This window comes from Sminthopsis crassicaudata, chromosome 5 (assembly GCF_048593235.1).
Source record: "Sminthopsis crassicaudata isolate SCR6 chromosome 5, ASM4859323v1, whole genome shotgun sequence".
Classification (NCBI taxonomy): domain Eukaryota; kingdom Metazoa; phylum Chordata; class Mammalia; order Dasyuromorphia; family Dasyuridae; genus Sminthopsis; species Sminthopsis crassicaudata.
The window spans coordinates 23,895,428-23,913,467 of NC_133621.1; the positions used below are offsets into that span (position 1 = coordinate 23,895,428).

The 18,040-nt window shown below is 39.0% G+C and overlaps 1 protein-coding gene across 4 annotated transcripts in view; it reads left to right on the forward strand.

Moving 5' to 3' along the window:
- Window positions 1-18,040, forward strand: part of NEK10 (NIMA related kinase 10) — a 223,887-nt gene that overhangs the window by 185,591 nt on the left and 20,256 nt on the right. For all 4 annotated transcript variants that reach the window (XM_074268058.1, XM_074268060.1, XM_074268059.1 and 1 more), the window contains 2 exons: window positions 6,026-6,126; window positions 17,237-17,347. In XM_074268058.1, the coding sequence (XP_074124159.1) occupies window positions 6,026-6,126; window positions 17,237-17,347 (212 nt within the window). The remainder of the gene's footprint in view (window positions 1-6,025; window positions 6,127-17,236; window positions 17,348-18,040) is intronic.

Genomic DNA, 18,040 nt, shown 5'->3' on the forward strand with positions numbered 1-18,040 from the left:
ACTTCATAGAATCCTTCTTTGCTCATTTTTGTATGGGGAAGAGTCTGGAGTGGAAGAATTAGTCCTGAATCTTTAAGAGGGATTGATTCCATTCTAATATTAAAAATAACAAATAAGATTAAAGTACTCTAAGTGCCTTAGGACTTCTGCTCACTGGGGATTGCCCATTTTACTTGTTTATTTCCTAATGGGGCCATTAGGAAGAAAGCCAACTTTCCCCCACATTATGAGAGTGAAGGTGAATCAGACTGATTCTTTCATCTGTTATAATGCATAACTAGAGTTTCCTGACTGTATGGATAAGGTCAAGGATGCTCTATTGTCACTAGGATAGGTCCCCGGGATCAAGATAAATCCCAGGAAATCCATTCTGAGCCTCTAGTTCTTGTTTCACAAAGTCTGAAAGAGAAAGAGGTTAAGAAAAGTGAGAAGCCATTTTCCCAGATTAACGTCACTATTCAAACGCCATTTTTAAAAGGGGGAGAAAGATCTGCTTGTTAGATCACCTCAAAGAGAAGGGAGTGTGCTGGAATGAAGCTTGTGGTTCGTGAGATAAGATTTTTTCAATCGGCGTCAATTGAATCCAGTTTGCCTCCCTGCAGCAGGGTAGAATTTTCTCCCCATCTGTTGTTGTGGGGGGACACTGCCCTTTACAATCGTTTTCTGTGTCAGAGAAGGTGACTCTCTGCAGGGGAGTGAGCAGTGGATCATTCCACCTGTCACCAGTGATCAGAAAGCTTGTCCTCAGAGAAGAGGCCCAACCAAGGAGAGTCTTAAGGCTAGCCATTCATTAGCATGCCAGATATACTGAGTTTAACTTCGACAGATGGTTGGAAAGTTTAGGACCAGAATTTCACAGCTGCATTATTTATTTTTGTAAGAACAAATGGACTTTAATATTTCATATTTAGATGAATCTGGATTAGGTTTTTGGATAAGGACCTTGGATGAGACATTTTGAAGCCTCAGTTTCCTTATCTGTAAAAAGAAGGGGTTAGATTACATGATCTCTGAGGTTCCTTTTAATTGGGAGTCTATGTTTGTCAAATAACCATTTAAATTAAAAATAGCTAATATTTTCACAGTACTTTAAGGTTTGTAAAAGCATTAAAAAATTTTTTTTTGTCTTAACACCTCTGAGTGGTAGATTCATTTTATAGACGAAGAAGCTGAAGCGGACCAAAATTAAATGATTTTTCTAAGGTCAGGCAACTTATAGTTGGCTGAGGCTGGATTTGAACTCAGGCCTAGTGCGCTGATCTATTGCAACACTTAGCTATTTAGTTTCCTCATCTGTTAAAGAAGATGAGATGGTCTTGGAGGCCTCTTTTAGCGCCAGTCTTAGATTTTCTTAGCTCTCCTATTAGTTTAAATGCAGCTTTCTATTCGTACAAGAAGGAACATCACCTGTTCTTAGGATGGAAAAGATTACTTCCACTAACTGTCCTCTGTATTGCCTCCGTCCCAATTGACTTGTAAAATTCCTGGTTCCCCAGCAGGCAGCGTTTGGTAGGATGACAGACACTGACCTGTCTTCTTCTTATATAGACCAGATTTGGATACCTGTAGAAACAAATGGCAACTTTGTTTGCCTCAGTTTCCTTGTTTGTAAAATGAGCTCGAAAAGGAATGGCAAACCACTCTAGTATCTTTGCCAAGAAAACCCCAAATAGGGCCATGAAATCATGACTGAGATGACTGAACAACAACAGACAAGTCGAGTTCAGTTTATTATTCTAATGATTATTTAAATTGAAACTCTAGTTCTTATGACAGGGCTTTCAGTTTCAAAAGATTAGACATGTGGAGCAAATCAATTCCCAAAGTATCAATGGCTAATAACTAATATAAAGTCTATAAAGTTTTGGAATTGCCTTGCAGGATATTCTCATATGTTGTAGAGCTGGAAAACAAAATAATTATGAAAAAATGTAAATTCAGCAAATTGTTCAAGTAATACAACAGTATGGGTACTTTCTAGATGATTGGATTATGTATTTTCTGCAAGTTTGTAATTGTAACTTAAAAGAAGCATGGTAAAGGATAATGATTTTTCTTCCTCAAAGAAAATTTAGCTTCATGTTTTCTAAAAGAAAGGCTAGTTTGACAATCTAACTTAATCAGTCTTGTAAAAAATTCAGTTTTTTCTTTTATGAAATGAAATCATATATGGTTTCATTATTGTTTAAAAAATAACAAAGCAGCTCTGAATTTTTATTCAGAATGTAAGTGAAAAATCCAGAATATTATTATTTTTTTTTTTTTAAGATTTGAGACTGCAGTGTACAGTGCATAGTACATAGTAGGTACTTAATCTGTGCTTGATGATTTACACATTGATTGATTGACTTGTAAATGAAAACTACATGCATCAGGCAGTTTTTGTAGTGAGAATGGAAACAGTCAACTCAGAGTTTGAAATATGATCTGTTCTTTTAGGAAATTTATTTTAATAAAAATATTCTCATAATCAGATATTCAAGGTAAATGTTTGTTGTAGTCCTCAAAAACTGATAAGAAAGCCTAATATTTTTGAAAGTCTTGAAGATTTATTGAGGGTGAAATGCTTAAAATCTTGATAAAAGAAGATTGCCGAGTTTATCCTATCCTCAGTATTCAGCAATTGATTTAGTTCCTTTAAAGACTAAAGAATAAAAATAAAGAGAGAACCATATGATTTTTTATCTTCATTAATCTTTTTAAAGAAAAAAAAATCAATAGAAAAAACCACCCTTCTACTTAGCCTGGGATTGTTGGAGAACAAAAATCAAATTGGAATTAGAATAGGGAATGTAGTAGGTAGCCAGTGCCTTAGCTCAAGCAGGGCCTGGAGCCAGGAAGACTCATCTTCGTGAGTTCAGATCTGCTCTTCAGACACTCACTAGCTGTGTGACTCTGGACAAGTCACTTCACCCTGCCTCAGTTTCCTCATCTGTAAAATGATCTGGAGAAGGAAATGACAGACCATTTCACTGCAAATGGGGTCATGAAAATCAGGCACAATTTTCATGTCAGATTTCTCCAGTGAAGGAATCAATCCACGGTCACTTCTTTTGAGCAGTAGGCATTTTATTGGATGCTGAGCATGCAGTGACAAAAATGAACTATTTCTCCAGGATTTCATTTCCCTCCTCCCGTCCTTCTACCTCATATTCCAATCTCTCTATACCTCTGCAAGTCCTGAATCACCCTGGTGGTAAGTAGCTCTAAGATGAGACTTTAACATCATAGATTTCAAGGTAGATGGAATTTTAGGGGCTCTCTAGTCCAACCTTCCCTCCCTCCAGCCCATTTTACAGATGAGAAACTGAAGACATCTAGTGTATCATGTGGCATTTGAATTCTGTAATGAGCAGGAATCTAGATTGCTGACAAGAGGGCTTTCTTTAAAAAAAAATTCCCATTAAAATCATCTAAAAATGGAGGTCTCTCTTTAGCTTAGCTTTGCCTGTTTTTATATTTAGAGCATCTGATAGATAGATACTGCTTGTGGTTGGCTGGTGTCTCATGCTCTAAATTGTATCATGATTTCCCTGCTGATCCATTTTCAGAGTTAAATAGTCATGGGAAAATCCAGCTCCTTCCCTATGGTAGGCACGCTAATTGTACAGATACATAAAGACAATATTATACGATGTTGTCTCAGATTTGGGCCTCAGAAAGTACCCAGGAAATGTTCGTAATGAAGCATCCATGTTGCCACGCTCTTTGGCTGCTCTGGTTTTGAAGATGGGTCTGATATAAAAGTTCAGTAAGTCAGTCAGGCAATAGCAGTGATGTTATAAGTGGGAAAAAGGGGCTGGTTTAGGCTTGGGGGAGAAGTGTTCTGTTTCAAATTGTAGTTGATCTGCCCACACATGCGTGTACGCGCATACACACACACACACACACACACACACACACACACGGCAATTTTATATCTAATGTCACAGTCCAAGAGGTGTCATGGAAAAGGAAGATGGTACCCGGGACTCCGCGACTCTGGAATGTTCCTGGAAGTTATTTAAAGCAGGAAGCTGCCTGTACTCTTATTATTGGGCATTTTCCACTGAGATTTTATAATTGAACCCATGAAAAATATTTGAAAGCATGTAATGTTGCACTTCGATATTTCTGTACACTCATTTACAGAGATGAGGAGTCATTAGATATGGAACATTGCATATATTGTTTGATTCTTTGGTTGCTGTGGTATTGATTTTTTTTTTTTTGCACAGTTTTCCTCTTCTAAAACAAAATCTTAGATGGGAAGGCTCTCTAGGAGGGGAAAAATACAGGCAGCTAATAACAAAAGATATCAGCAAAATTTATTTAACAAATAAAAGTCAAAAACTATACCATTCCAGACTTGAAAATGGATTTTATGTTTGTGTTGAGACTATTTTCCAGCTTTTATAAACTCAAAAAATTGGTTTACATGCTTTTAATGTAATTTTTCAAGTGAAAAGATGCAAGCTCTTTATGAAAACACTTCCCACCAGAAGCTAGTTTGTGTTAAATATTGTTAGAACTCTTAAAAAGAGAAAGGTCTGTAAAAAAGACTTCATTCATCTAAGATCCTGCCAAGAAAGATAAGAAATGAGGGTTTCAGGGAGGGTGTGGATCAGTCAGCCTTCATTAGGTGCCTATTAAATGCATTGGTGAGGAAAGAAAAAAGGCGTCATGTTCAGTTTGTTTCCACAAATGTACTAAGTATGAACCATCTGCAGGCGGTGGTGGGACCCTGAAGGTGACCATTAAGTGATCACACAAAAAGTGTGCAAGACTTTGACACAAACGGCCATCATACAGATTAGGATGGGATTGAATACGTAGCTGCGGTTGGACAAGGGACTGAGGGATTCGGAGAGGAAGGGATCGCCTCCGGCAGTCATGGCAGGGGGAGAATGGAGTTGTGTCTCTGGGCTTCATAAAGGACTGTAGAGAGAGGAAAGCAAGAAACTGAGTCTGGAGCAATGGAAAGGGGACTTCAGTGGGATCCAAGGTGGGGATTGGAGAGGTAATGGGAGTGACCACCAAAAGCAGTCTGCTGGCATTTTAATGTAGTGTTCTACCTCTAACCCGAGGATTTGAAGTGAAATAAGGAAAAATTCCTACTAGATCCTTAGGAGAAAACCAAGGTGAAAAAAAGTATAACTGAAAATATAAAGATTGTATTTAATTGTACTGCATTTCTTTAAAAGTATTCGTAATAAGATCCCTTGTCCTACTTAGTGTTAATTTTTAACAGTTTTAATAATGTTATATTTTTAATTTTTTAAAGGGCTATGAGTAAAAAGTCACTTCAGCCTCAAAGTGGATAAGGCATTGGACCATGGAGTTAGGAACAACTGGGTTCAAATGTTTCCTGAAACACTTGCTAGTGGTGTGACCCTTGGCAAGTTGTTCAGTCTCTCCAGGACTTACTTCATCTTAAAAATAAAAGAATTGGACATGATGGCCTTCTAAGGTCCTCTAGGATCCTCTGATATGTATCTAAAGCTTGGCTGTTTTTAGAACATTCATAATAGTAGGCCACTAATTATAGGCAAAGATACCCAAAAGGAACTAAACAGTCTCTTTCTCTAATGGTAAATTTAAAACAAAATTGTCTTTAACCTTCCACTCCCTCCGTCCAAATTGTCTTTTTCTTCCCTTCCCTCCCATAAAAAAGAAAATCAAGTGTTTGTTACAGATATTCATAGTCTAAACTAATTCCCACTTTGGCTGTGTCTCATTCTGCATATTGCATTGGGGAGATTTCGGACCTGGATTTTCTTCTGACAAGTGGCCGTCAGGCCAATAGAAATAAAGGAGTCACATGTTCAGTAGTCCCAACGGATGAAACCTTGCAGCTTGTATGCAGGACTTGCCATTTTGCTAGGGAATTGAGAGTGGATGCTATTTTCTCCATCCAGTATTATGTATCCTTTACAGAATTAAACACAGCAAAGTCCCACTGCTTATTACAACAGCCTTCACTAATATTTACTTTGGAAAGCACAGATTGGAGGTCTTATTCTAATTGTAGCATTGTCTTCTCCAGCTTCTGCAGGGATTGCTGTGTCCCAGAGAAAAGTACGGCAGATCAGTGATCCCATTCAGCAAATCTTAATTCAGCTGCATAAGATTATCTACATCACCCAGGTAGGTGCTCGTCCCGTTCCTGCCCTTTCTTCTCCTCTTTGCTGGTGGCTCTGTTGCTGAAGTAGAATTCTCCCGCGATTTCTGCTCTCATTCTCTGCCTCTGTATGGTGGGTCCTGGCTCTCCCAGATGAGAGAGCAGGTGAGTAATTAAGTCAAGAGACTAGGCCTTACAGTTCTTTGATTGTAAGTTACTGTACATTGTTGATGACAAAGAAACACAAGGATCATGTATTTCAATGACTAGCTACTCAGATTGTCCAATGTGAGGCTGGTAGAGAGGATTGAGCTCCCAGAAAGGCAGGCCTGGAAGCAAAAAGGAGAGAGGGAGAAGGTGTCTCAACAGCTTCATCTGGAAGTGGCTGTCCAGACTCTAGGGCTACCTAGGAATAAGGTTGACAGTAATTCATAAGATGCTAGACTGGTAAAAAATAATGCTTACCAGCCCTTGCTGGTTCTCGAGAGCCAATGGCTGTATTTTCAGTGTGATTATTGATACCCCTAGAAATAGGCAAATGTTACAAATCTGGGCTTGATTTCTTATTTATTGATTATCTAAGGTGCATGTTGTGCCTCTTGTTGTTCTTTTTCAAAAAGCTGGTTGTTAGATATTTGTCAGAATACATAGTATATTGTTTAAACCATGGGAAAATGTGTGTTGGATTTGTAATACTACAAATAATAATTTGTAATAAGCCAGCTGTGACACTTAGTAGCTATTTGCTCAGTTATAAAAACACGAGATAAACACATATTATAATTCACCCAGAGCAAAACACCAACTTTGATATGCAAGAACCATTTAGCAGTTAACCAGTGATCCCTTTTTAAGATTTTATTTTAAATTTTAAAATAAAAGATTTAGAATCTAGGGGAAATGTTGGAACAGAAGTTTTTGCAAGGGTCAATGTTGAAAAATGCATATGTTTTGTCAATCAAAAGCTATAAAAAAGATTTAGAATCATAAAAGGAAACCAATTATCTGGAAATCCATAGAAATTTTTTTTTAATGTTCATGGGTACCAAATTAAAAACCTCTGCTCTAAACCTTCAAGCCCTATTGATCTTGGTGTCCCCAAGGTGTAAAGTACAAATCCTGGAATTGAATAAAAGTTTTCTAGGAAAATATAATTTATTATTATCATTCTAACTTTTTATAATAACAGGATGTCCCAAAAGTCTTAGTGTAGTTTTTAGGGCCACCCCATATCGCTGCCTCTTTTTAAAGAACGTTGGTGGTTGAAATGGCAATTAGTTATTTAAGTCATTAAGAAAAACTTGCTGTCAAATTATTTGAATGTCTATAGTCAGCAAGCTTTTTCTTACTATTACTATTGTGTGTTAAGTGCTTGGGGATACAAAAAGCTAAAAAACAGTCACTTGTGATGGATTATAATCATGTATGTTATGTAATAAAAGTGACCTTTACCTAAGTGCTATTATGCTCATTTTACAGTTGAAGAAACTGAGGTATAGAAAAGCTAACTACTTATCCAAGATCTGTATTGGAGATAGGATTTGAACCCACATTTCACACTATAAATTTAGAGATGGAAAAGGCTTCTGGTCACCTTTTACAAATGAGAAAACTGAGGCCCAGAGAGGATTATTTGCCCAAAGTGGCACAACTAGTAATTTTTTAAAGTATTTTTTGATAATAGCTTTTTATTTTCAAAATATATGTAAAGCAAGTTTTCAGCACCGATCCTTGTGTTCCAAATTTTTCTCCCTCTTTTCCCCTGGACAGTAAGCAATCCAATAGAGAGGTTAAATAAATATGCGTAGTAATTCTATATATACTTCTACATTAAGAAAAATCAGCTCAAAAAGGAAGAAAGTGAGAAAGAACAAAAAGCAAGCAAACAACAACAAAAAGTCAAATTGTTGCGCTGTGAGCCACCCTCAGTCCCCACAGGCCTTGCTCTGAGTGCAGATGACTCTCTCCTTCACAAGTCCATTAGAATTGGCCTGAATCACCACCTTGTTGAAAAGGATCCTGTCCGTTACAGTTGATCCTCACATAATCTTGTTGCCATGTACAGTGATCTCCTGGTTCTGCTCACTTCACTTAGTCTTCCTGTAAGTTTCTCTAAGATTCTTTGAAATCATTTTAAGGAAATCTTTGAACACAACTCTCTCCACAACCTGCTTTTCTCCTGATCCTGGGCCCAGCATTCTCTGTACTACATATACCATGTTCCCTCTCCAAATATGCCTTATTGCTAGTTTCTGGACAATTAAGTAATCTCGTTGCTTTTAAAAAGCTATAGGAACCATGGTAAATTTTATAAGTCTTCTTCAAGACTGAGGCTTCCTCCTGTAAAATGTAAGTTCCATGAGACCAGGGCTGTTTCATTTTGAATCCTTTTCCTTGGATAGTATTAAGCACATAGTAGGTCTTAGCTTTACAGTGGTTCTTCCATGAACAAAATATCCCTTTTCTGACTCCAGGCAGAAAAGACCCGTCCCTCAAGTCTGGAACATTTTTGGCCATCATCTCCACCCACTTGACCTACTGACTTTCCTGGTTCTTTTCAAGTTTCAACTAAAACCCCAACTAAAATCTTTTCTTGGAACTATTTTTTCTTTATCAACAATCTCCACGTATCCTCACTTTGTATAATTTCTTTGCATGTTGTCTCTCTGCTAGACTGTAAGCTCCTGCAGATAAGGGAGCGTCTTTTGATTCTTTTTATTTTCCCAGCACTCAGCACAATGCCCGGTACACAGTAGGCACTTAATACATGTTAACTAATTGACTGCAAAGCATATTGTCTCAGATGAGTGGATGCCAATTTCCTCTGTCTCTCAGTTCCTGGAAAATGTGTCTTGACTTGGTGATCACTTCCCATCGGGCCTTGTGGGAACTCAGAAATGCTGCCTTCCCTCTCTCTGTGAATGCCTCTGGAGAGCGGAAGGGCAGGATGCCAAATAGCTCCTCCAATGCAGGTGGCCAGTTGCTTTCAAACAAAAAGGCCTACATTACGGGAGGCTCCAAACAAATCAGTCTGTTCCTCCCAAACCCTGAAGCACCACATATATTTTGAAGTGCTTATCACCTTCTTCTGCCTCTGTTGCTATTTGTCTTGCAACTAGACTGTAAATTCCCTGAATAATGTATTAATAATGATAGCTAAAATTTTAAGATTTGCAAAGCACTTCCTGTGTGTTATCTCATGGGATCACATGGGATAATCTTTGTCAGGTACTTACTAGCACAGTGCCTGTGGCCTGTAGGTGCTTAATAAATGCTTATTCCATTTTCAATTATCTGAAAGTTTCACTTCATAATTCCTTTCCCTAGAAAGGGAAAATCAGACAAATAAAGCATTCCTATGCTGCCTTTGATCCATATCCAAGCATCATTTTCCATTTCAAAAGGATTTCCATTAAATAGATAGTGAATTCTAGTTTAAAAATAAGCTTTTACTTTATCTTAATAGAATTAACCTTAATAGCTACTTCAGCTCGTGCTGATTAAGTAGAGTAAAAATAGGCTTTAAAATTCATATATAGTTTCTTTATGCCTGACATGCTAATTTATATACAATGAAGAATTTTTATTGTGGAACGATTAATTCTCTTTATCTGCTTTCCAAGTACTACTAAGGTAAAAGTAAAACTTTAGAAATACACCTTCTTTTGGGCTCTTAAGCTGCCATGGGTTAACAAATGATTCCTCACGCTCTGGCAAGATGGGATTCAATACTCTTTAACTTTTTCGATTGAATTATTCTGCAAATATATTTTTAAAGTTTATAGCATTGTATATGGGAGGAAGTGTTAGCTCTCTTGGGGACTTTAACCTCTGGTGCTAAACAAAGTAGATGCTTTTAAAGTAAGGCAGTGAAACCAGTTCTAAAATTACAGCTCTGTATCAGCTGTGCTTTTAATTCCCTAGATCAGAACTAACATTGATAACATTACATCTGTTGCCTCAGTGGATACAAAGCAAAATGGCCAAAGTCACGTTTCTTTTTCTGGAAGTATTTCTAAGCCCCAACTCTGGGGTACTCAAGCTGGGGCCATTACTCAAAGTTGCAGGTCCAGAGAGCGATTGACAACTGGCAGATGAAACATAGAATGGAGATTTCTGGCTTTTGGCTGCTGGGGCTTTTTCGATGCAGTTTCCATGGAAACAGGTTGGTTGGCTCTTGAGAAAATAATGTGAAAGCAACTATTTTAAAAGGCAGGATGTTAACATCCTTACCCTGTCTTCACTGATTTGACATCTATTTTCGTTGAAACTAAAATGACAATCTCAGACCAGCAAGCCAAAAGTAGAGTTTGTTGATAATTTCACTTGCTGGAAACCAAAACCTGTGTTTGAGCTAAGAAAATGAATGGTTTCTTCATTTGTGCAGCCCGCCATCCTGGGTGGCTGCTTAGGGATGAACCATTCGGTCAGTGCAGATATCTTGTTTTAAAACAGGGATGCCTGGAAGTTTGGTTTTAATAAGCATTCTTAAAATAATGGTACTTTGCATCTAAAACTGACCAACTGCCTAGAAGAAAGCTGCAGGCCCGAGCAAGTCAGGCAAAGCTCATTTGTATGACTACTGTTTTTCCGAGCAGGGGAATAAAATATAAACACCAAAAAAAAAAAATACCAGCAGCAAGGAATACAGTGTCTTCCATCCCTCATATGCTATGATTCCAGAGCTCACTGGATGGCCAGACTCAGAGACTAGTTGCTTAAGGATAGTTAGAATTTTCCAGGGAGTGCCTTGGGGATCTGGGCTTGGGCCTGTAATGTTTCATACTTTAATTATAGACTTGGAATTAGCAAATGAAACAAGGCCAGGAGGGAGAACTAACACAATGATAACAGAAGTGGAGTCCAAAATTATTCTGATGGTCCAGATCATTGGGCTAAGTCTGAGAAGGTCTTAATAGTCAACTTCCCAACTCTAAGAGAGAAGAGGCAGCTAAGGAGCAGCTGTTCTGCAGAAAGATCTGGGGATGTTGATGGATTCAGTACGGCTTCAGGGTGACAGGGTATTCTTGGGATGAGAGATGGGGCTTCCGTCTACTTCCCTGCAGTGCTACAGAGTCCGTTCTCAGTGTAGTACGTGTGATCAGTCCTGGGAGCCGTGGTTCAAAGCCAGATGGCGTCAGGATGACTAATGTGAAGGGCCCTGAGTCCACATCATATGAGAAATGGGTGGGCTAAGCCTGGGGAAGAGAGGACTTGGAACAGCATGATATCTCTTAGTTATTTGAAGGGCTGTACTTTGGAAAGGGCATAGGAATTGCTCTAGTTGGTCTCAGAGGGCAGAACCAGAAGGTAAATACAGGATTTGTGAGAGGGGGAATATTCCCCGTGATTCTGAGGTGTCCCAAAGTGGGTGGACTGCTGGCCCTGCAGTCAGGAAGGCTCCTCTTCCTGAGTTCAGTCTGGACCCTGTGTGACCCTGGGCAAGACCCTTACACCTGCCTACCTCAGTTTCCTCATCTGTCAAATGAGGTGGAGAAAGCAATGACAAAATCATTCTGGTATCTTTGACAAGTAAACCCCAATGGGGTCATAAGAGTTTCAAAAGTGCTTAAATTAAAAAAAAACAAAAAAAAAAAAAACTAAAATAAAATGGCTGCCTGAGGTTGATCGTTATTGGGTACATTCTCCTGGATATACTTTCATGAATGTGTTGAATTACAGAGGCCTACTTTCAGGTTCTAAGATTCGATGACAATTATACCAGAGACCCTCCATTCGCTAATGGGACATTCATACTTTGCCTTATTTTTCTAATAGCGGAGTTAGTATTGCTCCATCCACACCCATTCACCCAGTTGTCTTGTGTGCATTTGTAAAGCTGCCAAGAGTCAGAAATGTTAGCATGTGGTGTAAACCATACAAGTTGGACTCATTCTTAAAGTTCTATATAAGAATGGGTTATTTTATGTACAAAACAAGTCATAGATAATTATTTAAATTATAGCCCAAGTTCTTAATTAGTGAATAATGTAAAAACTTATAAAACTGAAATATGTATGGGGTATCGCCCATGTTGATAGACTGGCTGCGTAGTGCAATGGACAGCTGAATTTGAAGTCAAGGAGACCCGAGTTCGAATTCTACTTCAGATCCTTAATAGGTGTGTAGCCTTGAAGAAATCCCTTAATCTCTGTCACCATTAATTTCTTCCTTTATAAATGGTGGGTGATAATAGCACCTGCTTCTGAGAGCTATTGTAAGGATAAGTTTTTTAAAGTTCTTTGTACACCTTAAAGTGTTATATAAATGCTAACTTTCATCATTAATCTAATTAAATTCTTCTAACATTGCCCTTTGCATAAATCTTAATTGGACTGCAGAGGTTGTTTATATAAAAAGTTATTTTCAGCCTGTTAGAAGTAATAAGTGCAGATTTAAGTTAAAGTTTCCCGTTATAATTATATTCAAGTGTTCCAAGCTAATTTGAATTTATCACCTGATGACTGAAAGCCAGGATTGGAAACATTCCCTCTGGAAGGAGTGATAACGAGAAGATGATTCCCAAGTAATGCCTTCCTGAATTATGAATGTTCAGAATATATAAAATGGCTGATTATACATGTGTCTCCCTCTTTATTTCCAGACCACCCTAGGCAATTACCCAACTTGTTCTGAGTTGATGATAAATCTGTTTTTTGGTGTAAGGAATTGTCTAGTAGACTTTAAAGAGATTCATATGACTATGTAGGCCAGACTCTTCCTTACCACCTCCTTTCTCCCCCTTCTAGGGAGGCATGTTTGTACCTTTGCTTCAGTTTCATTAATCACATCTCAATTAGTTCAATCAATTTAACATTTACCAAGTGTCTATAATGTATGATACAGACTCTATCTCAACTAGTTGATAGTCTAATTCAAACAAAAAAACAACAGAACCAAACAAAAGAAAACCTGAGATCAGGCTATGGGAAGCAAGAGAAAGTGAGATTAGTACAGTGTAATTCAAACAAAAACAAATGTGCAAAACAGAACAAAAACACCTAAGACCAAACAATAAAAAGCAAGAGTGAGGTTAGTATAGTGTTATTCAAACAGAAACAAATGTGCAAAACAGAATTTAAAAACCCAAGACCAAGCAATAAAAAACAGGAGAGTGAGATTAGTACAGTGTAATTCAAACACAAAACAAATGTGCAAAACAGAACAACTACAAAAAGAGACCAAGCAATAAAAAGCTGGAGAGAGTGAGATTAATACAGTGTAATTCAAACAGAAACAAATGTGCAAAACAGAACAACAACAACAACAACAACAACAAAAAACCCCAAGACCAAACAATAAAAAGCAAGAGTGAGATTAGTATAGTGTAATTCAAACAGAAACAAATGTGCAAAACAGAATTAAAAAACCCAAGACCAAGCAATAAAAGCAAGAGTGAGATTAGTGTAATTCAAATGCAAATGTGCAAAACAGAACAACTACAACAACAACAAAAAAAAAAATAAAAGCAAGAGAGAGTGAGATTAATACAAAATCCAGTCAAAACGTTGAGAAATTTGGACACGTTCTTGATCTCCAAAGTCATGATTTATATTAATTTGGTGGGGAAAGAAAGCCACCAAAAGTATCTTGAATAGAGGACTGACATGGTTATAAAAGTACATTTGAAGATTACTCACAAGTGTAGAAGATGACTGGGAGAGGGGATAGATGAGACTATTTAGGAAGCAGTTTCTTGAGAAAATATTAAATCATTGAGTATTTATTAAATAAAAGAATAAAGGGAAGTTCCAAGTCTCTAGAGACTATCCTTGCAGTTCTGTAAGTATAGAACTCTACTCTCTAATTGCAAGGTCTTTACCCTCATAAGGTTGCTTAGAAACTGAGCTGTAGTTTTAAAGACTTTCTGAACACTGTAGCAATTATTGTCCTAAGGATGCCATGAGTCTCTTTTGCTTGGGGCAGTAAAGCCTATTCCCACCTTTAGAAATGAAGACATGGGGGTTGGAATTGATTGATAGGCAGTGCTGATATTATAGCCCTTCCTACTCCTCCTCCCCCAGCCCAAGAAGGAATTGGAAAATTCCCCAAAGGTGCTCACTCCATGTTAGGCCAAATTAAAGTCCGCATGAAAAGAACGAAAGCTCTTCTCAATGGCAGTGTGGTCAATAAATTCCTTCAGACAATAATACACGAGGTAAACCAACAGAAAGCTAAGGAGAATTTCTCTACCTGATGTCCATGTGACTTGTTCATTTAAAGGACAGGAATCAGTCACTGGACTGAACTCTTTTCTGTTCTAGCTGTTGTACCCTAGCTGAACACTTAGTGGATGCAAACATTCTGCTAAGCACTGAGGAAGCAAATAGAAGGGAAGACAATTCCTGCTCTCTTGAGGCCTGCGTTTATGGGGGGAGATGACACATGGAAGGCTTTAGCTTAAGTCAGATGGAAGAACCCCATGGTCCTTAGACTTGATGACTCACATTTAATGTCATTTCAATCAGTAAAATCCTTTTCCTCCTGGGTGGTGAGCCATTTGAGAGCTCCAAGGATAATTTGTAATCTATTATATTCCAGGCACTGTGCAAGGTGCTAGGTACATAAAAATAACAATGTCCTGGTTCCTGCCCTTGTGGGATTTATACAGGGAAAACAAAATGTATGAAGAAAATAATAAGTAAATTTTTTAGTATCTTAAGGTTTGTAAAATACTTTAACAAACATATATGATCTCACAAAAACCTTGTGAAACAAGATGCTCTTACTATCCTAATTTTATAGCTAAAGAAACTGAGGCTGAAAGTTCATTTGCCCACGGTCACACAGCAGGTCAGCATTCTCTCTGCTCTCCGAACCCAAGCCCGGTGCGCCATCTCTGCACTTGGCCATTTCTACGAAGCACTTTCCCTAGGGAGGGATCAGGATGAGCCTTGGGTACAAGGTGGGGCTGGGACTAAACTTTGGAGGAATCTCAAGGATGGTGGAGGGAAGAGAATCCCTGGCAGAGGCACATGGATGGCCGTCTCATGGGAGGGCAGAAGATATCATATATGGAGAATGGTCTGTGAAGGCTCTTGGGGCTGGACTGTGAAGCATTTCCCCTTCTGAGGAGAGGGCTTTGCTGCTGTTTCTTCATAAAGGGAAGGAAGAAGGGAGGGGCAGCCAGGTGACACAGTGGGGGCTCGGCGTCAGATTTGGTGCCCCAAGGTCAGATCTGGCCGCTGTGCTTGGTACTGGTCACCCTGCCCACCTTGTCCGTCAGCGAGCCGGAGAAGGAAATGCTCTGTTACATCTGCAGGACAAAAAGTGGGACCAAAACCAGGAAGCTGTTGGAGAAAGCAGCTTGTGAGGAGACTGGCCATGGGAAGTAAGGCAGGAAGGGCAAAGTGGCCCAGGAGAGCACGGGGCTGACGGCGAGTTATCCGAAAGGCAGAGGCGGGAGAAGGAGGGAGCCATTCTTGTAGTAGTTGGAGACAGGCTGATACTAATCCAGTGTTGTTACCCCTGTACACGTTTGTCTGCGGTCTTCCTCATGGAATTGTGAACCCTGACCTTAGTCCACTGCCTGGCACATTCTAGACACTTAGTAAACTATGTTTGTAGACGGATTGATGTTACTGTGGCTGTCCATAAATGTTTATAGATTAATTGATATCGTGGATGTCACTTGAAAATTGGCCAGAATATTTTCCTCAACAATGAGTAGGACGAGAGCAATGTTTTCAGTCACGTGTTGAGAACAGAAGCCAGCTTGTAATGAGTTGGAGGAGTAACTCTTTGAAGGAGCACTGACAAGGAATAGGAGAAAGGGTGCAGTGGCAGGGTCTGGGGTTTCTCTTTATTTTTATCATATATTTTGGTTCAGGAAAGAACCTGCATTGATCAGCCTTGTTTTCGTCATGTTGCTATTTCATTTATTTCCTATTGTAGTATTCAAGTCTTTTTTTTTTTTCCTTGATGGGCTATGACCCTAAATAGCTTTTCTGTAGTTCTCATATAGAAACTTTGAGTTGACTTCTTTACAGAAGATCAAGATCATCACATGGATGCAGGCCCCTTATTTAGCAGCTCCATATATCCCCATGCGTCTGTACTAGGTGCATTAACCAGCTATCCTCTGTTCCGGTTCTGATGGAGGGGTGGCCCTCCTCCTTTGTCAGTTCAGAGGCATCTTCCTGTAGGGGTTGGAACCAGTGTAAAGACTGGGGTCAAATTCTGGTTTCTGCTAGGTTGCTTCCTGTGTAATCCTAGGCCTGCTGCTTCCTTACTCTGAAATTTAGTTTCTTTGTTGAGCTGGACATGGTATTAATAAAAATGCAAGTCAGAGGCAACTAAAAGCAGTCTCAAAGCATAGAAGCTGTTTACATATATATATATATAGATAGATAGATAGATAGATAGATAGATAGATAGATAGATATCTATATCTATATATATATCTATATATATAATATATATATAGATATATATATATATAGATATTTAGACATTTATACATGTATGTATATTTGTGTGCTTAATGTATATTTGTAGGATACAGAATAAACGTGTATATACGATGTAGAATAGATTGGTTGGTTGGCTCTTGTCCTTCGTTCTCAGGAGAACCCAAATGGCCTCGCTGTGTTAGTCGCAGTACGGGGTGTCTGACTGTGGCTGAGCAGACCCATGGGAGCTCAGAGTGCGAGTCCATAGAACACTGGGGGGCTTCTCTGCTTTTCCACGTCTGCCATTTCTTCCGATCTGATTCAGTTCTGCTTATAGAGCGCAGGGGATGAATGCTTGGCAGTGCAGTTCCAGTCATAGCATCAGTTTTCTCCAGGGAGAACTTTCTCAAGTGTCCTTCTATTGCCTTTTCTGACCACCTTGTGAATAATTTCCAGAGGAGGTTATTGTCCTGTGGTAGGGGAGTATAGATAGGCATATAATACATATACATATATATGTATATATATATATATTAATATATATACACATATTTACATAGATATACATGCTCTTTCAAGACTACAGCATAAAAAATTATATAATTAGTCCATAGTCTTAAGAAGTAGGTTCCGATTCCATTTTAATGCTGTTAAATATGATGCCAGAGCCTTTCCATCCAGAGGACCAACAAGGCAGCTCTGCAGTGGTCTCAATTATGTTATAATCATTGTTTTCTCCTTTCAGCTCCCTCCTGCTTTACACCACAATTTGAAAAGAAGGGTTATTGAGAGATTCAAGAAATCCCTCTTCAGCCAGCAGAGCAATCCTTGTAACTTGAAATCCGAAATTAAAAAGGTACAATATTCTATATATAGCACAGTAACTTATCTTGGTGTGGATTCAATGCTTTGGGAGGCGGGGGAGGGAACCATTCTTTTCCCCATGATGCCCTCTGATTCTCCGTGCAGGGGTGGAAGGGAACCTCTTTGCTCGAGGTGCAAAATGAGGGAAAGCAGCACTTTTAATTCTCTCCTTGAGTCCTCCAGCTGTCTTTCTGGGAAGGTATTAGGATATTCTTGAAGACTAAGGTGATAAAGGAAATCTGAAGAGAGAAATTGTTGTTTTATGTAAATATGATTGAAAAGCCCACCGTAGAAGTTTGGCTGCTACCATTCAGATACTTCCGCTGGCTATGAGTTAAGAGGACCAGCATTCTAACCAGTGGCCGGCTCTGAAGCCCATCCATCAGCTGAGGGAGTTGTGGCCCTTGGAGGTTCCTCTCCAGCTCCGAGAGTGTGTGAGCTGCCGCAGTTGTGTGGCGAGCTGCCTCTTTGTGTTATAGCTGGAGAAGCTCAAGCACAGAGGAGTTTTGGAAGCTGCCAGAAAAGCGGGGCCGCCTCGAGCCGGGGATGATCACTCCTTTTCTAGGGCACCATTTTGGGGAAGGAGCATCAGTCTCGGTGAGTCCATTCAGAGAAGGAGTAATAATGATTGTAACAACAACAATAATAGTATAGTTAACATGTCTATAGGGCATTGAGGAATACA